This window comes from Glycine max, chromosome 17 (genome assembly GCF_000004515.6).
Source record: "Glycine max cultivar Williams 82 chromosome 17, Glycine_max_v4.0, whole genome shotgun sequence".
NCBI lineage: Eukaryota > Viridiplantae > Streptophyta > Magnoliopsida > Fabales > Fabaceae > Glycine > Glycine max.
In genome coordinates this window covers 93922-114247 of record NC_038253.2, presented here as the reverse complement: position 1 = coordinate 114247, position 20326 = coordinate 93922, and the positions used below count along the sequence as shown (strand labels likewise).

The window sequence follows — 20326 nt, the reverse complement described above, 5'->3', positions numbered from 1 at the left end:
ATCAGTGTTTTTTGTTTGGAGACTAATACGGGATAGGCTGCCCACTAAATCTAATTTCGCTAGAAGAAATGTGGACATCAATGATACACTCTGCCCATTCTGTAGAGAAAAGGATGAGGATGCAGCTCATCTGTTTTTCAGTTGTCACAAAATTAGGCAGATCTGGGGGGAATCCTTGTCCTAGGTTAATATGGTGGGAGCGTTTTTGCAAAACCCAAGGCAGAACTTCCTGCAGCACTCGTTCTGCAGTACCTATCTTGGTATTAAATCGCAGAGATGGCTAATTTGGTGGGTGGCACTATCTTGGTGTGTATGGAACCATAGAAACCGAGTGATCTTTTCAAACGACAGCTGAATAAGATACTGGATGATGCCATCTTCTTTTGCTGGACTTGACTGAGGAACCTTGAGAAAGGATTTGGCAATCCTTTTCATCAGTGGTCAAGCCATATCAAAGAAGGGTTTTGTAATTAGTGGATAATAGTTCCACAGGCTGGGATCACCAATGTAAAATTTACACTTAGAGTTTTGGTTCTTTAATCCATGATGAATAGTTTTGTATTAGGGAACCAAACCTCCACATGGGAGATTGGTGATTGTAAATATAACAGTACAACTTGTACTGGTTCCAAATTAATATATAAGATTATATTTGCAGATAAAAAAAATAGTAATTATTAATTGCCTTGTTAACGTAAATTGTATATATTCATAAGAGTGTATATATATAGAAGATTTGTCCAGTGCTTTCCACTCATGCATTTTCCATCAAAACTCAAGTCTTCAAGAAGCAAATGAATACCTGGCACTATCAAGACGGACTTGATAACCAATCAAAGAACCATCTGAACCAGGTGAAGGTTCGCACCGCTCATCTGCGACCCTTTCAGCCACAGAAACAGCCTAAAACATGAGGCATAAAACATAAACCAAAGGTAATAAGAATGCAGAAAACCCTACGCTAAATTTGGGGCTATTCACAGATTTTCTTGAGCATCCACCCAATCCAAGATTATTTTAAATTTTATTTCAATTTGACAGCTTGATGACTAGGAAAAGCTTGCCCTCACATGCATGTAGGTAAGGAACCAAAAACAAGAAAGTGATGAGTAAATAACTAGTCCATTGAAAATATGGGACAGAAAAGACTATACCAAATACAGCTGAAAACTGTTGTAGATATTATATTGGCCAATATGTAAACACAATATTTTGTACCTACCGCTATTCTCCGTGGTTGCGTGCAAATAATATTACAATATCCACCATGTCCTGACTCAATCATGTCATCCAATATAAATTGTGGAACCTACATTAAATGCCAGTCAGAAAAGAAACTGTTTCTGACAATACACAGATTATGAAGCCAGAATGCAAATGATAGAAAATATAAAGTTTGGAAGATATATGAAAGAGGTGGCAAAATATCACAAACTATAGTTGAACTGGGTCACCTGAGTTGTCTTTCCAGAGCCTGTTTCCCCACAAACAACAAGAAAATCATGTTCCTCCATCAATTTCAATATATCACCCTTTAGAGCTGCAATAGGAAGCGTAGCTCTGATATTCAACATATCCTGGAGAAGATGAAGTGTCTAGGTCAGAATTGATTAATTTTCTTTCTCCCTAAAGAAGAATAATTCAATTGTACTGAAAATCTTAGGAAATTTTGGTTATGATGTACTACATATATTAGACCAGATGTTACACCCTAATACATATAGAACCTTTTATAAGCGGACGTCATAGCCTGAGCTTAGAGTATTTGATTCTTGAAATTGCATCAGAACCTCTATATTAGGAAGGGGTCAGGAGCTCAATCCTTGTGAACCTCTATATTGAAGTGAAGCACAATAGTTACAACCTTAAACCCTTTTTTACCCAAAATTACTCCAAAAAAAAGCGCTTCTAACATTAATATTGGAAGGCATTCTAGGATTTTGGGAACCATCAACATAGCGGTGTTTTAGCACCATAAAATGCCACTATTTTGGATGTTATTGCAGTCACTATGGTCGCTACAGTGAAGTGCAATGCTCTGGCAATGCATCTAGCGGCCAGAGGCTGCCATGCCACTATAGCGTCATTATAGTGCAGCATTGACAACTGTGACCCCTATGGGGACAAGGAGAGTCACTAAAAGACCTTAGCAATTTATACTTATGATTGAGAAGCTTAACAATCCTATAGTAATTAGGCCAAACATTACCTTTATTGTAAGCGTAATCAGCTAGTTTTTAAATGCCCTTTGTGATGGTCATTGAGATGCCCTGGTCTGTATTCATAGATACATAATGAACGAACCAAGAAAGGGATTATTCTATGAAAACAAAGGTAATACTAAAGTTGTTATTTAAAAACTAGCAGAAAACAAGTTTTTAAATGCCCTTTGATCCAGCAGGTATGCCTCAGATAGAATATCAACTTCCAGGTATTGAGTTTTTATTTAAGGCAGCTAGTCTCTTGGAGGAGTAAGAAGCAAAACATATGGTTACTATCATAAGGTTAATGCAAGTACATTAGTTGTTAAATTTGGGACAAGCCAAGGAAGTGAAATTGTGAAATCAAGTTGATCCGCATATTGCTTCTAACCCCATCATTCATGAGTGGATAGGAACTAGTAGTCATTTTATCAAATAAAAGATTCATTCTAGTGAGATTATAATAGCCTTTGAGAACTCTCAAGAACAATTTCCTGATTATTAACTAAATCTTTCTAAGGGACTATAGTCTATTCTATTTGTAATGAGCTTGGAAAATATAATATGTATATTTCAGCTTGTGGGGAAGTGCAATATTCAGTGTTATTAAAACCAGCCCGCACCAGCCAGTCGAACCGGTTTGACTGGGAACTGGTTGTTATGCCAGTCCGAACTGGTTATTGGATCGGACATGCTTGCCGATCAGTTTGGCCCATATTGACTCGGCCGGTTTTTGTTAAAACCAGTGACCCAGTCTATCTTGTGACCCACCAGTTTACCACATTTCCTTGTTACTTATTTTATGGAATGAATTCTGCACCAATCTTTAAATTTTTGTGGTGTCACGTGACTGGTGCACTGTACAAGTGTAGTATTTAGTATTGCACACTGAACAAGGCTGTCTGTGGTCCAATCACAACATTGGCAATCTTAGCCATGTGCACTTCATGCATCACATGTGAATTGTGAAATACATCTAGCTTTTATTGTAATTAGTGTCTAGTAAATAGCTCCCAATTTAGTAAGCCTTGTTACGTTGCAGTTCATTACAAGACAATATGGATACACCCATTACATGAGAATTTAATTACATTTTGTTTTTTTGCTCAGCAAAAATAGATAATTATATTATATGCAGAGTACCAGGGGTACTGAAAATACATATGTTGAAGGTATACACAGCTGGTCCCTAATACTTTCCTAAGGTTCATATTAAGGACCAGCTAAGCCCAATCCTAGGATTACACCAGACATGCGTCTACTACAGAGAATCCTAGCATATTTACATACATTTGTGTGTGTGTGTAAGGGGGCATATTTAGCAAGAGCATAAGAGTTAATCCTGGTCATACAACCATACATGGATGGTCAATTGTTTTTATTAGTTTTAATCTTAACCATCCATTTGAATTATACGGTCGAGATTTGCTCATCTCACCTCTCAAGGTTTTACCAGATACATACATACAAGCATATGAGAGAAGCTTACTTCATTTTTCCATCTTACTTTTTCCTTCTAAACTGCTTATGGAGAATCTTATCCAAAAAGGACTTGAGACTCATTCCAGAGCCATAGTTTTTATTTTCTAATGTAAGAAACCACAAAATAAATATAGAGCGCCATACAACTTGAAAAAGGTGATAAAGCCATAATTCAAAATTACACAAAATATGTGCAAACCTGGTATCTTTGTGTTCTCATTTTACTATGTTGTGCCTGTCTCAAATCAGCACTCTCCCTTTCCTTGATATAGGTTTCTCCTGTACAATGGAACTCTAAATTCATGAAGAAGAAACTAACAGAGAAATAATTGCACATATATGGAACAAATAAGTGTCATCCACTTGAACTTTATCAACAGACCATTTTATTTGTTATAATAATAACATTATTAAATTACTATCCAAAACTTGAAGACATTACTGAGTCTTGGGTTTGTAAAAATATTTCATGTAAGCAAGTTTATTTAGCAGCAATATACAATTTACCAACCAAATTAACGCACTTGGCAAAAATTGGTCAGGTAGTTTATAGAAATAGTTACTAATGTGACAATCATAAATCATAGTGATGTTAATAAACGTCAAACATCCCTAAAGAGGCAGCTTTCTTAGCATTTAGGATTCTGGGAAGTGGATGCTTTACGAGATTTATTCAGAAGCCATATACCTGATTGTCAGAATCCCACTGTATATTTTATTTTCTTTTATAGATAGGATTTAAATCCCATAATTAGGAGATTTGATTAGCTGCATATTTTGTATTTATAACCAAGAATCATTGACCCTTAATTATAGGAATTGACAGTGGGTACAATGCTGAGCATTAGTTTAGGAGTTTCCTTTTTTAGATTACCTTGTATTCTTTTTAAGAGCACATGCTCTTCTATCAATAATGATGAAAATTATCCTTTGACACTGATCAACATTTTTTAGGAAGAACAAAAATGGTCCACTGTCATATAAAAGGATAATTTTTTAGAGCATATAAACATTGAGTGGACTACATTGAGTGGATCACATTTGTGTGTGTGTGTAAGGGGGCATCATTTTTTAGGAAGAACAAAAATGAACAGGTCATTCAGCTAAGTGATGAGAGAGAGAGAGAGAGAGACAGAGCGAGACAGTGAGAGAGACAGCGGGTGGGAAAGAGTGAGGTCGAGAAGGGAGAGAAGAGAGAATGAGAGGACGAGAGGTATGGAGGGTCCATGTCTGTTTATCGCCAGGGAAGGGAAAGGAGGTCAACAACGTCGCTTGCGAGTCAACTGGAGAGATCATCGGAATATATCATCGTTTTATTTCACACGTTTTCCTGAAGATACAACAGAAGATGAGCTATGGAAGATATTCAGAAGAGCGGGTGATGTCAGGGAGGTGTTTATTCCAACAAGAGGAATAGGACCGGAAGAAGGTATGGATTTGTGAGATTCATCGGAGTGGATAACGTCCAACAGTTGGAAAGGCGTTTGGATAACATAGTCATGGGGGGATTAAAGTTATATGTTAACATCCCTAAATTTGAAAGAGGTAGGGGTCGAGTGCAACCACAATCAACAGGGGGACGAGAACACACCAGGCTTGTCGAACAGGGGCGCAGAGAAACTTACCAGGCACAGAAACACACAGCGACGCCGGGCCTGGTACGCGGGTCTTTTGCAGATGTGGTAGCTAGGAGAGAACCACGTATACAGCAGAGGAGGACATCGGCAGTTCAGAATGCTAAAACCAACACTTCGAGATCAGAAGTACATCTCGACAGACCTATGACAGCACCGAAATGGCTACAGGATGCATGGGTGGGAAGGCTAAAAAATCTTGCACTCCTTGACAGAGTAGAGGAGAATATGCTATGGGACTGGGGATTAGACGTAGTGCCGAAATACATCGGCGACGACATGGTACTTCTCCCCGGACTTACCGAAGACAAGGCAAAACAAATGATGGAGGAAGGGAATGCAGGAAGGGAGGTGATGTTCTACTCGGTAGAAAGGTGGAACAAGAAGATGCGTGCTGGGTCTAGACTTACATGGGTGCAATGTTGGGGAGTGCCGCTGGTAGCATGGGACCCAACACACTTAAGGGAGATCGTGACGGCCATAGGCGAGGTAGTGGAAGTAGACGAGGAGATGGAGGATTTGAGGAAGATGGACAGGGCAAGGCTCCTTGTAAGAACACCGTGGAAACCACTGATTCAGCACACGGTGAGCGTCCACATTGAAACGGAGGTGTTCCAGGTACACATAATAGAGGAAAGTGGAAGCAGTCCCAACTGGTGCCATTGCCGGCGGAGCACGATGCTTAGTTCATCGGAGGACATTTGCTCGGAGGAAAGCGAGATGGTTTCGTTATCGGAACTGATGACGGCGAAACCTCAAAGTGGGAGCCAGAAGGTTGAAATGGTGGAGGAGCGGAGGGTAACGTCGGAGGCGGACACAGCGCCGGAGGAGGATAACGGCATGCAAGGACCGACAGCAAGCACCTCCATCCAGTTATTATCCAATGGTCGCATCACAACCAGCGAACCACTGGATAATAACTTGGACTGGGGGATAGAGGAAGAAAGCCGTTGCAGGGTCGGTGGGGAAAGCAACGGGGCAACCAAAAGTCAAATGGGGACGTACGGTGAGGCCAGAGCAGCAGTGGGAGCAGTGACCAGGTGCGATTCAGGGGTAGAGCGGATTATAGGGGCCATAAATCCTGTCGGGAAGGGAAAAGCAAAGCATGAACAAGGAAATAAGAAGGAAGGAGGGTCCGGGACAGATGTAGAGCATATAAACATCCACTCAGCAGTGGCTTGTGACATGGCCCACTACAATTGTGGGCTGGACTTTACTACTCACACCCCCCCCAAATTTCTAACACATCAGGTAGACTATAACCTGAAGGCCCAATCTGCCCAAACACCCCCATTTAGTGTGTATTTTAGGAAAAAATGGCGCAAAAAGCAATCAAATGAAAATGGACCACAGATGACTTCGGGAGAGGTAGTGGAACAGGGGAAAAGAGTAACACAACAGGAAAGCAACAAAGAGGCCCACGAGCAGTCAAATAATTGGCAAGCTGACCCAGATAACATCGAGGTGAATAGGGAATGTATGAGCCAGCAAAATGAAATACAGGACACCAATATAACTAAGGAAGCAGAGACACTTTGGCAGATGACTAGAGAGCTTGGAGTGACGTGCCACAAAGAGAAAATGGATCAGGTTCAGCAGCTGATAGCAATGGAAGAAAGGGACATTAAAAGAGTCAGAGAGTTTAGGGGGGATGAGGAAGAGTCAATGAATATTATCACTTACAATGCAAGGGGTCTAGGGAGAGGGGTAAAATGGCCAGCAATAAGAAGGTTGGTAAATAAACAGCATGTTGATATGTTATGCATTCAGGAGACAAAAAAGGAGTTGATAGACAGAGACATATGTCATGCGCTATGGGGGGATCCTGATGTACAATGGGCAGATCAACCAGCAACTCATACGGCTGGCGGCATTCTATGCCTATGGAGTGAAAAAGTTTTTAGGATGGAGAGGAAGATCATTGGGCCAGGATATGTAATGATGTCAGGAAAGTGGATACAAGAAGACCAATCAGTGAATATTGTTAGTGTTTATTCTCCTTGTGATATACAAGGCAAAAGGGTGCTATGGGAGGCAATTAAACAACTGAAATGTCAGCATCATGATGGTTTATGGTGCATTTTAGGGGATTTTAATTGTACCAGAAATCACACAGAGAGATTTGGAACATGCCACAGGAGTTTGGAGAATATTGGGTCTAGAGAATTTAATGGATGGATTGAAGACTTGGAGGTTGACGAACCACCTTGGGTGGGAAGTAAGTTCACCTGGGTACGACCCAATGGATCAGCTAGGAGCAAGTTAGATAGGTTCTTGGTATCTGCAGATTGGCTCACCAAATGGCCTGGAACAACCCAATTCACATTGGAGAGGAACTTTTCAGACCATTGTCCGTTACTACTCAGATCCAGAAATTCTGATTGGGGGCCAAAACCTTTCAGAATAATGGATTGTTGGTTATCGGATGCTTCTTTCAAGAAAACTGTGACGGAGAGCTGGACATCTAACCAGATAAGTGGCTGGGGTGGATACGTTCTAAAACAGAAAATAAAAGCACTCAAGAATAGTCTAAAGGCGTGGAATAGAGACCATTTCGGGGATACTTTCAAAAGATTTAAGAAGATTGAACAAGAACTAAATAAGCTGGAGGAGTCCACATCTGATAGGCACTTATCTCTTCAAGAGGAAGGCATAAGGAAGCAGCTTCAGGAGGACTTATGGGTGGCGGCTCAATCACACGAGTCACTATTAAGGCAGAAGGCAAGAGCTCGGTGGATAAGGGAAGGAGACTGTAATTCGAGGTATTTTCACCTGATGATTAATGCACGCAGAAGACATAACAGCTTGCAAGGGCTGATGATTGATGGGTCATGGATAGAAGAGCCAACAGCAGTTAAAGCTGCAGTAAGGTCGTTCTTTGAAAAGCGCTTCCAAGAATCAGAGTTCCAAAGATATACATTGGAGGGGATACTTTTCCAGTCTATCGATAGCCATCAAAATGATATCATGGTGGGACGTTTCCAGGAAAACGAGGTCAAGAAGGCAGTGTGGGAGTGTGGGTCTGACAAAAGCCCAGGGCCGGACGGGCTGACTTTCAAATTCATAAAGCAATTCTGGCCCATTATCAAGGCTGATTTCCTGCGTTTTTTGGACGAATTCCATGTAAATGGGGTGTTTCCAAAAGGGTTAAATGCATCTTTCATAGCTTTAATCCCCAAAGTCCTAGATCCACAGAGGCTAAATGAATATAGACCTATCTCATTGATAGGGTGCACCTACAAGATTGTTGCCAAGGTGTTGGCGAACAGGTTAAAGAAGGTTATGCCTTTCATCATACACGAAAGGCAATCAGCATTTATAGAAGGCCGGCACATGTTACATAGTGTGATGATTGCTAGTGAGGTGATGGATGAAGCTAAAAGATGTCATAAACCTTGCATAGTCTTCAAAGTGGACTATGAGAAGGCATACGACTCTGTACGGTGGGATTTCTTGTTCTATATGATGAATCGAATGGGTTTTTGCACTAAGTGGATTGCATGGATGGAGGGTTGCCTAAAGTCAGCATCAGTTTCGGTTCTGGTCAACGGTAGTCCTTCAGCCGAGTTTGTGCCTCAGAGGGGACTCAGACAAGGAGACCCATTGTCACCTCTCCTTTTTAATATGGTTGCGGAGGCTCTAAGTGGCATTATGTCACAAGCACTCGAGAAGGGGATGTTTAAGGGATTTATTTGTGGTAAAAACAACGTGGAAATTAGTCTCCTCCAGTATGCGGACGACACAATTTTCTTTGGCGAAGCATCCATGGAAAATGTCCGAGCTATTAAAGCAATGTTGAGGGCTTTTGAACTAGTGTCGGGCCTTAAGATAAACTTTGCTAAAAGCGGTTTTGGTGCTTTCGGAGTGACTGAAATGTGGAAAAGGGAGGCAGCTGAATACCTCAATTGTAGCCTGTTGACACTACCTTTCTCATACCTGGGTGTTCCTATTGGAGCAAATCCGAGAAGATATCAGACATGGGACCCTATCATATCTAAGTGTGAGAGAAAATTAGCGAAGTGGAAGCAAAGACATTTGTCTTTTGGGGGGAGAGTGACTCTCATAAACTCAGTGCTAACTTCTATTCCTATATATTTTCTTTCTTTTTTCAGGGTCCCGCAAAAGGTAGTGGATAAGCTAGTAAGATTGCAGAGAAACTTTTTATGGGGAGGCGATCAACAACAGCGCAAAATAGCATGGATAAAATGGGAAACAGTTTGTCTACCGAAGGAAGAGGGGGGATTGGGAGTAAAGGACATCAATTCTTTTAACGTGTCATTGCTGGGTAAGTGGAATTGGAACTTATTCCAATGTCCGGGGGAGTTGTGGGTTAGGGTGCTGGAGTCAAAGTATGGGGGATGGAGGGGCCTAAGTGAGGGATCGACACAAAGAAATGAATCTATTTGGTGGAGGGATCTAAAGCTCATGGTTCAACATTCGCCACAGGGTGAGTCACTGAAGAACACAATTACATGGAAGGTAGGATGTGGGGACAAGTTCAAGTTTTGGGAGGACAGCTGGATGGAAGGGGAGGTTCCGCTGATTACAAGGTATCCTAGGTTGTATGTGATATCTTCACAGCAAAATCAAAATATACAAAATATGGGGGCTGTTGGAGATAATGGGTGGGAATGGGATTTTAGATGGAGGAGGCCATTATTTGACAATGAAATAGACATGGCGGCAGCATTTTTAAGAGAGATTGAAGATTACAGAATCCAGCCTCAACATCAAGATCAATGGGTGTGGAAGGCGGATCCGAGCGGGCGGTACACAGCTAAATCTGCATATGACGTACTACGAGGGGAGGCGATTCATGAGCAGCAGGACGGAGCTTTTGAGGAGTTGTGGAAGCTTAAGCTTCCTTCAAAAATTACCATATTTGCGTGGAGACTACTAAGAGATAGGCTACCAACAAGATCAAATTTGAGGAGAAAGCAAATTGAGGTCGAAGATCCAATGTGTCCATTCTGCAGTTCAGCTGAGGAGAGCGCTGTCCACCTATTTTTTCATTGTAGAAGGATAATCCCGCTATGGTGGGAATCATTATCATGGGTGAAGTTAGTGGGGGCTTTCCCAAATCATCCAAGGCAACACTTCCTCCAACACATATATGGAGTGACAGAGGGAATGAGAGCAAGTAGATGGAAATGGTGGTGGCTAGCACTGACATGGAGTATTTGGAAGCAAAGGAATAATATGATCTTCTCCAATGGGACTTTTAATGCCAACAGAATACTAGATGAAGCTATTTTCTTAACATGGACATGGCTCATGCAGCTGGAGAAAGATTTTAGTATTCACTACAACCACTGGTCTTCTAATATTAGTGCAGCTTTTTCCAGCAGTCATGTATAGAATTTTTATTTAAGCATACGGATGTAGCATGTAACTCGTTATCAGTTACTGATTCAGACATCTATTTTAATCTCGAGCCTAACACTGATTATTATATTGTATCTTTTAGTACCCCTGGTACTCAATTAATATAATTACTATTTTTGCTGAAAAAAAAAAAAAAAAAAAAAAAAAAAAAACATTTTTTAGGAAGATAGGGTTAGGTTCCTTTCAAAAAGGGCTTTTGCATTATATTCATTTTCCTCTGTGAAGTTAATATGCAGTGTCAAGTATTTACTTAAGGTGACTTTCTTTGCAGATTGAATCTAATAGCTGAAAACTTGACAAAGAAGGGCACAAATCTGTTGTCCCTTTTGACATGTTCACCAAAAATGAAATACCACTAAGCAAAAAAAGTAAACCTCTCCCAAATCAGTCCCCTCTCTTAGTTGGTTGTATATTTTTGTTTCTAGCAACCTTTTATTTTTGGGACATAATTGAAGGCAGAAGATTTCGATTTAAGGAGAGGGTTCTTACATATAGATAGCACCAGTTTTCGATTTATAAAAAAAGAATTTTATTTAGGGTCATTTGATTTACAAAAAAGTGTAATACTGGACAGGATACCTCTTTTTTTTTTTTTTTTTGCTCAGCAAAAATAAGAATATATATATTAAAAGAGTAACAGAGGTACTAAATTACATGTGCTGGATTGCCCAAGGCAATGGTTCCAAAGCAAACTAAAATGGAGTCGGGATTGGAACCACAGCCGGGCTACCCCAGAATTGGGCAGAACTACAAGTAGTCAAAATATTAATGTCGCAGGAGCCCTGCTGTAATTGTTACATAATTCCAAAGCCACCCTCCCACCTAATTACTAAATGTTTCCTTTATGTTAGAGGACCATTGATTAAAGTGTATTGCAAAGTCCTTCTCCATGGCTTTAATCCACGTCCACAATAGTAGAACTGCATCTTCAAGCAATTTACTTCCATCGAATGTGTCATTATGGAATACTATTCTATTTCTATGCTTCCAAACTGTCCATGTCATAGCTATCCACTAGCATCGCCATCTTGTATGTATCTTTCCTTCCTTTAATTGTTCAATGTTTGATATTAAAAACATCATGGGATAGCAAAACTTGGATGTTGATGGACAGGAAAAAAGTTCATTGTTTATTACTTCATTAATCATTGGACAACTTTTTTGTCCCAAGTACAAAATATTGAAAAGACAAAAATATCCGCCCACTATTATTATTTGTTACTCCATCTTAGAATGTGGGTTAGGGTCTAACTCCACTTATATATTCTATGGTGGTCTTATCTCTAGCCAATATGAGACTTGAGTTTTTCTCAACACTACATAACCAGAAATCAACCCACCATGAGTTGGTGGGTTGGCTGACCTAATTTTTTTAAAAAAAGTACTAAAAAATACACACAAAAAATAAGGAAAAAGAATAAAAAACCAATATTGGTAGATCCAAATATTATAAACCATTTTACCAACTCCAATTTTAATAACCACATTTAAAAAAAAAATAAAGTGGTTTTTAAAAAATGGGTTAAGTGAGCCAACGCAACTCAAACCTACTTTGACCCGTCGGTTAAGACAGCTGGCTCATTTTAACAGAAAAAAAGTGAGCAAAATTGTTACCAACCCAACTCATCGATGAGTCAGGTTGGACCAGGTTGACTCATGGACCACAACTTACATTGACTCCTCTACCATGCCCCCATCTAACATCTTGAGATTTTAGAAGCTAGTTCACAACAATTACCATGCCAGGATTTAGGGGATCATTAACAGAAAATATACTCCATCAAGGCACTAGTGAAGACCCTTTTACATTTTTCTTCCTATTTCTACTTTATCTTCCTTTTTGTTGTCTTGAATGGCTCCTAATAGTAAGCATGGATTTGTCTCCCAAAGCTTTCTTTTAATTGAATCTATTATTGTTTGAAAAGTTAAATTGGCTGGTTAAAATATTGCCTAATATTTTGCAAAGTATAAAAAAACTAATAAATGGTTGCAAATCACAGGAGAAGGAAATTAAACATAAAGACAGCCAAAGCATTGAATGTACTTAGAAATCTTAAGGAGTTGTTTTGTTTAAGAAAACAACTTTTCATAGTTTTCTTTTTTCATCTATTGTTTTCACTTTTTTCCTATTTAGACTCCAGAAAACAGGAAACAAAATGAAAGAGAAAATACATGAAACAGTAACAACTTTTTCATAGTTTTCTTTTTTCATTTATTGTTTTCACTTTTTTCCTATTTAAACTCCAGAAAACAGGAAACAAAGTGAAAAAAGAAAACAATTTAGCAAACCAAGCAGCTTCTTATCCTTAAAATAAATATTGTGTCAGAGATAAGGCCAAGCAAATTTGAAAAAACATTTTAAAAAAATAGCAGAATAGAATGGAAATAAAATTACAAATCCAAATTAAATTAAATACAACATGGATGAACCTACTTTGAGAAAATTGTTGATGACAGGCAATGGTTGAATTTCTATTTTCCTGGAGTCTACCAATGTTTTGGAGACACTTATAATCTGTAACATCAACAGATGCAGTTGCAGCAGAACTATTATCATTCAATAATGAATCCACGAAACCGGATCTATGATTTTTCTCACTGTCTTCTAGATTGGTTGATGATTCCCCTGTAAGTTATGAAATGTCATATCTTCTAAACAAAGGTTCATATATAATGGTTAAATATTTACACCAATAGCATGATAATTATACTAAATAATGGTAAAAAAAAACATTCAATATAATTTATACAACAACTAAATCTTTTCCCACTAAGTAGGGTGGGCAACATGGATCAAACAATGCCATAATGATCGATATACAACCAAATTTATTAAGTAAGGAAAGTAACCTTCCATCCACTTCATAATAAGCAACGTGTAAGGCTCTGTAATTGGTAGATGAACTGGGATATCAGGAAACAGTTTGTACAAAGCATATGCTGCCACTTTATTCTGTGCATCCTGCAATCAGTATATAGACAGACAACAAGAATTTGTTAACAGTTTGAAATAGGAGCAATTAATGTTTATTACTCTTCCAAGTAGCTTAGTTAGTCTTTAACTGAGTTCAATGTATCTTAGGAAGTTGTGGCAATTTAATTGTTCTCTTGACAATAGCAATAGTTGTCTATTATCTTTGCATATTATAAAATGTTAGAAATAAATCAATCTGCTGAGTGGAAAATACACTCAAGCAAATTCAGAAAATTTCCTTTCTTATCTTCTCACATGATCAGAGCTCCCAATCTAAAAGGAAACTCTGCTTCCACACACAAAAAAAAGAAAAAAGAGTCTCTGCAGAAGGCCTGACTGGGCTCTTGAAGCTGTCAGACATCCAAAAACTCAAGTAATAGAATGTTCAAGAAACTTTCTGGCGACTGTCTGATTTCTCTCCTTGTCCCAGCAATAAAAAAAAGGTTAAAATGCAATTTCCATCCATCTATTTTCCTAAATATTGCTTTTTAGTGCCCCTATTTTTTAATTGAGGCATTTTGTCCTTCACTTTTGTTAGGATATAAGGAGAAGGAAGAGTTAGTTAATATAGTTAGACAACTAATGAGTTAGTTAGTTAGTTAGAAGGGTTTATTAGATATAAATAGAGGAAGAAGGATAGGAGAGAGGGGGATCTTATCATTTGTAGATTGAGCATTAGCTCTTTGTGAAAGGAGAAATCCTTTGTGAAGGAGAAACCCTTGGAGGAGAGTTTTCTCTCCTATTTTCTGTTCTTTTCTTACTAGTCAATAAAATCTTTTATTTTCTTCCTCATTTCAATTCTTGGTTCCTAACAAATTGGTCCGACCTGCCGGATCTTCGAAGGGAAGCCAGTGTTAGAGATGGAGGAAGCACAAATTTGGGCTCAGAAGGTGGAGCTGCCAACGTTCATGGGGACATACCCAATTGGTTGGATTGCTAGGGCTGAAAAATTCTTTGAGGTACTAGAAATTCCTTCGTTCCATAAGCTGCAATATGCATTCATGAGTATGGAGGGTGCAGCGACACATTGGTTCTACATTTGGAGCCAAAACAACCCAGATTCAGATTGGGAGTCATTTTCCACAGTTTTGATCAAAAGATTCAGAGATCGCCATGGTTTTTTTTTATCAGCAAAGATTTTCTTTTTTTGCTCAGCAAAAATATAATATATGTATTAATGAGTACCAGAGGTACTAAACTATACAAGTTTTAGAAATACACTCAAGAGGTGGTTCACAAACAGGCACTGTAATTACAGAACCTGGAAGAAACCACAAAAAGAGAAAAGTACAGGAGTGAATCCTAGATTCCTATCTTCATGTCCGAAGAAAACCTTCTTTGAGATTTGAAGACCACTGATTGTAATGGGAAGTGAAATCATTTTCTAAGTGTCTAAACCATGTCCAAATTAGAAACACTGCGTCATCCATTACTTTGTGAGCGTTGAAAGTAGCATTGGAGAAGATAATGTCATTTCTATGCTTCCAAATAGTCCAGGTGAGTGCTAACCACCACCATTTCCATCTATTCCCCTGCAGTCCTTGATAAACTTCATGACTATGCTGATGAAAATGGTGCCTTGGGTGGTGTGGGAAAGCCCCCACCAATTTCACCCAAGACAATGATTCCCACCATATTGGGAGAATTTTGCTGCAGTGAAAGAATAAATGACTTGCGCTCTCATCCATTGATCTACATAAAGGACACACATATTCGTGCAATTCTACCCGTTTCCTTCTCAAATTATCTCTGGTTGGCAATATGTCTTTGAGTAACCTCCATGCGAACATAGTCACTTTCATTGGGACCTTGAGCTTCCATAATTCCTTGAACTCTCTATCCTGTTCCTCTTCTGGTATGCCTTCTCTAATCACTCTGTATGCACTCCTAGCCAAATAACTACCACTTGACTCCGCCGCCCACACCCACTGATCCTCAATGTCAGACCTGATCTTGTGCCCTTCAACTTCTTGTATGAATGCGACCAACATCTCTATCTCACTATCAAACAATGGTCTCCTCCACTGAAATTGCCACTCCCACCCTGTTTCAATGAAAGCTCCTAATTGCTGAACAATGGTTTGGGCTGAGTAGGGAAGTGGTCTCTCTCAAACTTGGGAAATTTCTTTTTCTCTGTTTTATCATTTTCCAAGGAACATTTTTTTTTTGGAAGGCAGAAAATATATATATTTATTAATAAGAAAAACTACAGTACCAGGGGTACTGATGATAACCATACAAAGGCAGCTGTGCTGCCAGCCTCCCAAACAGAAAACCAAAACCCTTCACAAAGCCCAACTACAAGGTATGACACCCGATTAATCAAAGGCCTCCATTAGATTGGATGACCAGTGATTAAAAGGGGTATTAAAACCTTTATCTCTAAAGAGAAAGAGGAAATTAAAACATAGCTCCATTACTTTATTATTTCAATTCCTTTAAATTTCCAGAAATTACCTTCTAAAGAGAACTCGTTCTCTATCCATAGAAGTTATTAATACATATTTCTCTTTTCTTCTATTTATGTTATCAATAGGGCACTAGTTAAGGAAGTAAAAGAGGAAAGGTTTTAATTGGCATGCAGAAAAATGCTCTTTCCTATGGTTTTTAAATACGCTTTCCTATATATAAAAGCATTTAAAAGTATGGAGTTCAATCTACTTGGCCCTCTAAAATTTTCACCACACAACCTACTTCATACCAGATAATGGCAAAGAAGAAAAGATGCCCAACAAAATAAATTGTGATCCCACTCAAGTACCAACAAAAATCATCTAGCAAGTAGCAGATTATTTTCCAATTTTAGTCTTTGATAATTACAGAAGCATGGAGAAGACAAACATAAGGATGACTCACCTCAGCAGATTCAACAGTTTCATTCTGATCTGGCAATTGAAGTGTCACCAACCCCCCAGCTTTTCGATTCTTGCCCCTCCCACTAGCTTTACGCAATATACTTACAGTATAGGAGAAAATCTTTCCTCTGCCAAGAATTTTATCAAACTTTGGAGCCTCCCACCCTGATTTCTGGCACAGTTGATGAAGAACAGCCTTTGGAATCTTTTGAGGGTCCCCCTATGAATATTTAATATTTAAATTATAACATGCAGGAAATAACTACCCTCAGATCTTACCAATATATATATATATATATATATATATATATGCACAAGAACAAACTAAAAAATACAATGTTATCAACCTAATGCTCAGAAACAAACAACAGACACAATTTCAAAATCACAATTTTATGAAAGAAAATTCATTAAGATGAAGAGAAAAAATTCCAAAGAAAAAGAGGCTAAGGATTAAGGAATCTTCCTAAACAAAAGAGTAAATCAATGGAGAAAAACAACGCAGTTCCTCATCATAAATGTCAGTGAAACCACATTAAAATAGTCATTTGAATTACACCAAAAGCCAAAAACCTATTTGTATCCCAAATCAAGTGTTTTAAATTTAATTATAGGTTCTGGTGGCATTTTACTATTTTGCAAAATTGAAAAACTTAAAAATAAAACTGCATAAAGGTAAATAACATATGAAAAACCATGCAAATAGCCATCCACCTTCCTTGATATTTATACTTTATTTGAAACAAGACATTTTCATATTCATCCATTTATTCTCCCCCTCCCTCTCTCGACCAAATGTGTTTCTTCGAACTCTTGTGAAGCAAAAAGATATTGAGAGTAACTGGAAGACATGAATTACATTAAACTCCTTTCATCAAGAAGCCTACAAAATTACCTTCTTCCAAATGCCATCTAATTTATCCAAATTTTTCTCAGATAGTCTTCTAATCTTTTCTTGTTTCTGTACTTTCAAAATATCAGGAGGTAATATCTCACTAGGTGAAGCATCCTCCAAGAACAAACCACCAAGCTCAATGTCTCCAACCTCTCCTTGAGCTGAATCTTTTTCCACATGTACAACCAGTGAACCAGACTTAACAAGATGTTCCACCATGCTATGGCTCTCCACATCACTTTCGGCAACTTCTGTTTTGCCAGAAGCCAATCCTTCAGTATCACATGGAGTTTTTTCTTTAAAGCAATCAACAGCCTCAGGACCCGTGGATGCTCTCTCAGATTTAAAGGTATAACTGATTTCATGCTCATGTTCTAAGGCCAAACTGTCATCTGATAATCCTGATGAATTACACAATCAAATGAGAAAACTATATTTCGCAAAAAATATTGAAATAGAAAATGAAATTCAAATTAACCTAGAGCAGACAACTCTTGCTTCAGTTTCCGGATAATATGGCCGGCCTGCTCCTGACGGTTCTTGTCCCTTTTTTCCTTGGCTTTTGTGGCTTCCAACCTTGCAGCAAGATACTCCTTAGCAATAACATCATAAGACCTAGGTTCACAGGGCTATCAAGATAAAAAAGAGAAGATAAGCTCATCACTCATCAGAATTAAATAATGTTACATTATCACTAGACAGTTAATAGGGACCAAACAAAATGAAGATATTGAACTTTCCATCCTCTTAAATGAAGATGGAGACTTGTAAGACTGTCAGTATATGTATTTAATCTTCGGGTTGAACATACTAGCCAGAAAACTCTACTATGGAAGCAAATAACCAATTAAAGTAAGAAGCTGCATCAATTCAATATCATTAACAAATGGCCTATAGGAAAAGCCACAGGACTTAACTGCTTAATGTAGAAACTATTAGTAGCAGTTTGCATTAATGCAAGCAATAATAGACAACTACATGACTGATAAGAAATCATAGCAAGAAAGCAACTTATAACCAGAACATGGCGTAAAAAAAAAGGAAGAAAAAACAAAATGGATACATATTAAGCTAAAAAGTAAAAATTATGGGCATAAACTTGAATTTGTGATACCCAAACCAAAATAATACTCCCTCGGATCCTTATTTATAAGAAACAAATAACTAATTCATCAAGACCAACAAAAAACATTTAAGAAAAAGAGAAATACCTTGTGTTTGGCACTTCTTCCATCAAAAAAAATATCATCTTCCCAAGACTCAGATTCATCCTGCAAATAAAACACAATTAAGGCTATCCATTTGCAAATGTAGAGGACAGTTACAACCTAATACATTCAGGCACTACCTATCTAAAGCATGCATATGCGGTGATGTTTACCTCTTCCTGTTGCTCCACATATTGCCTGATCCAATCTGCTTGAGATGTTAGACGAGAATCTAAAGTATCATCATTCTTCCACTGTCTCCTGATTAAAACTGGAGATTCTGGAGCTTCCTCCTCGATTGTAATAGATGCAGCATCCACAGCCGGTTGATTTGATATAACACCAACAGAACCCCCTAAGAACAAGGCATCACATTTATTTATATGATCAATGATCAATGAAGAAAAATGGAAACAGATTGATAATTATTATTATTATATAATGAAGGGAAGCGCAAATAGACCTTGGTCATAATGAGATATTCCAGTAGAAAACTTGAGCGGAAGTTCATTCCCGGGCAAATTCAAGCATAACCAATCAAGAGCTGATTCAAATGTAGCAGCTTCCTACAAATAAGAATAAAACAATATAATAAATATCTCTTATCTAATCTCTAGTAGTACTGTGTGGTGGGTGGAATTGAATTTGAGGAGTGACGTACCCTGAGAGCAGAGAGAGAGAGCTCGATTTGATGATTGCCGAAACCTTCGCAAGAGAGCTTCTCGTAAACGGCTTTGAGCTTCTTTGCCTTCTGAGCCTTCGTTAGGGTATCATCTGCCGCAGTCGCAGTGGTTGGCCGGGCCGAGTTGAGCAAGAGCCGGCGGAGGCGGTTCTCATTTTCGGCCGAAATCTGAAGCTTCGGACCAGATTGCGCCTTGGCCTTCTGCTTGTTCTTTTTCGGCGCCATCTTTATTCTTTGACGTGCAAAAATTTCACTTACTTATGGACCAGACTCTTCTCTAGGTAGCTCGCTAATCTTTATTATAAGAATTTTATTTTATGAAAATTAATTATTTTTTAGATATTGGTATGTCTTTTTTTTATTCCTCCAAAATAATAATTATGATGCTAAGGTTTCGTTTCTTCGATCAGAAATAGAATAGAAAATGAGATAAATGAATAATAAAATAACGTAAGACTCATATTTTTATATTTTTTTAATTTAAAATTTTTATCTTAATTTATGTTTTGTCCGTCAAGTGAAGTCAAAAAATTTAATTAAGTTGATTGAAGTGACTTATTATAACTACTAATCTACGGATAAAATTTGATGGACTAGTGAGAATATATTTTTTTAGAACTAAAAAAATTAATTAATCAAATTTTAAGGAATTAAAAATATATTTAAATTTTTATTTTTTTAACATGTAGTAGGAGTTTTAAGTATCACCACCAATCATTTTTAACATGCACATAATCACTTAGGTGAGATCCTAATTGTGAGGATTAAACATAATTTTTATTTTATTTTATCATGGATGTAGAAGCAAATAACATAATGAGGAGTTAAATTGTGTTTTTAGAAATTAAAATTTTGTCCTAAAGTGAAAATATGTTTCCCTAGTTTTTGATTTGTGAATCAAAATAATATATAAGATATAAAAACAAATTTCAACCCTTTACTAGTTAAAACAATAAAACAAGCACACAAATAATTGTACAAATAATTGGTCACCGTTGGCTCTTACACAT

General features: G+C 38.0%; 2 protein-coding genes across 4 annotated transcripts in view; one reads left to right on the top strand and one right to left on the bottom strand.

The window, feature by feature from the left end:
• Nucleotides 1–19588, bottom strand: part of LOC100788401 (DExH-box ATP-dependent RNA helicase DExH7, chloroplastic) — a 61285-nt gene extending 41697 nt beyond the window's left edge. For all 3 annotated transcript variants that reach the window (XM_006600196.2, XM_006600197.2, XM_006600198.2), the window contains exons 1-13: nucleotides 19296–19588; nucleotides 19098–19200; nucleotides 18808–18989; nucleotides 18638–18697; nucleotides 17905–18055; nucleotides 17427–17827; nucleotides 16533–16751; nucleotides 13553–13664; nucleotides 13137–13328; nucleotides 3883–3962; nucleotides 1455–1577; nucleotides 1223–1309; nucleotides 803–903 (exon numbers count right to left, since the gene is read on the bottom strand). In XM_006600196.2, coding sequence (XP_006600259.1) covers nucleotides 803–903; nucleotides 1223–1309; nucleotides 1455–1577; nucleotides 3883–3962; nucleotides 13137–13328; nucleotides 13553–13664; nucleotides 16533–16751; nucleotides 17427–17827; nucleotides 17905–18055; nucleotides 18638–18697; nucleotides 18808–18989; nucleotides 19098–19200; nucleotides 19296–19541 — 2057 coding nt within the window. In that variant the 5' untranslated portion in view covers nucleotides 19542–19588. The remainder of the gene's footprint in view (nucleotides 1–802; nucleotides 904–1222; nucleotides 1310–1454; nucleotides 1578–3882; nucleotides 3963–13136; nucleotides 13329–13552; nucleotides 13665–16532; nucleotides 16752–17426; nucleotides 17828–17904; nucleotides 18056–18637; nucleotides 18698–18807; nucleotides 18990–19097; nucleotides 19201–19295) is intronic.
• LOC121173850 (uncharacterized) lies at nucleotides 5094–9589 on the top strand. The gene is made up of 2 exons (XM_041011250.1): nucleotides 5094–6568; nucleotides 9430–9589. Exons 1-2 carry the CDS (start codon nucleotides 5183–5185, stop codon nucleotides 9451–9453), a joined length of 1410 nt encoding a protein of 469 aa, XP_040867184.1. The 5' UTR covers nucleotides 5094–5182; the 3' UTR covers nucleotides 9454–9589.
• Nucleotides 19589–20326: the final 738 nt, after the last annotated feature.

Coding starts and splice junctions, on each gene's coding strand:
- LOC121173850 (XM_041011250.1), top strand. CDS start 5,183: ATGGGGGGATTAAAGTTATATGTTAACATCCCTAAATTTGAAAGAGGT. Junction 6,569..9,429: donor CCAAATTTCTAACACATCAG/GTAGACTATAAC, acceptor TTCTTTTTTCAG/GGTCCCGCAAAAGGTAGTGG.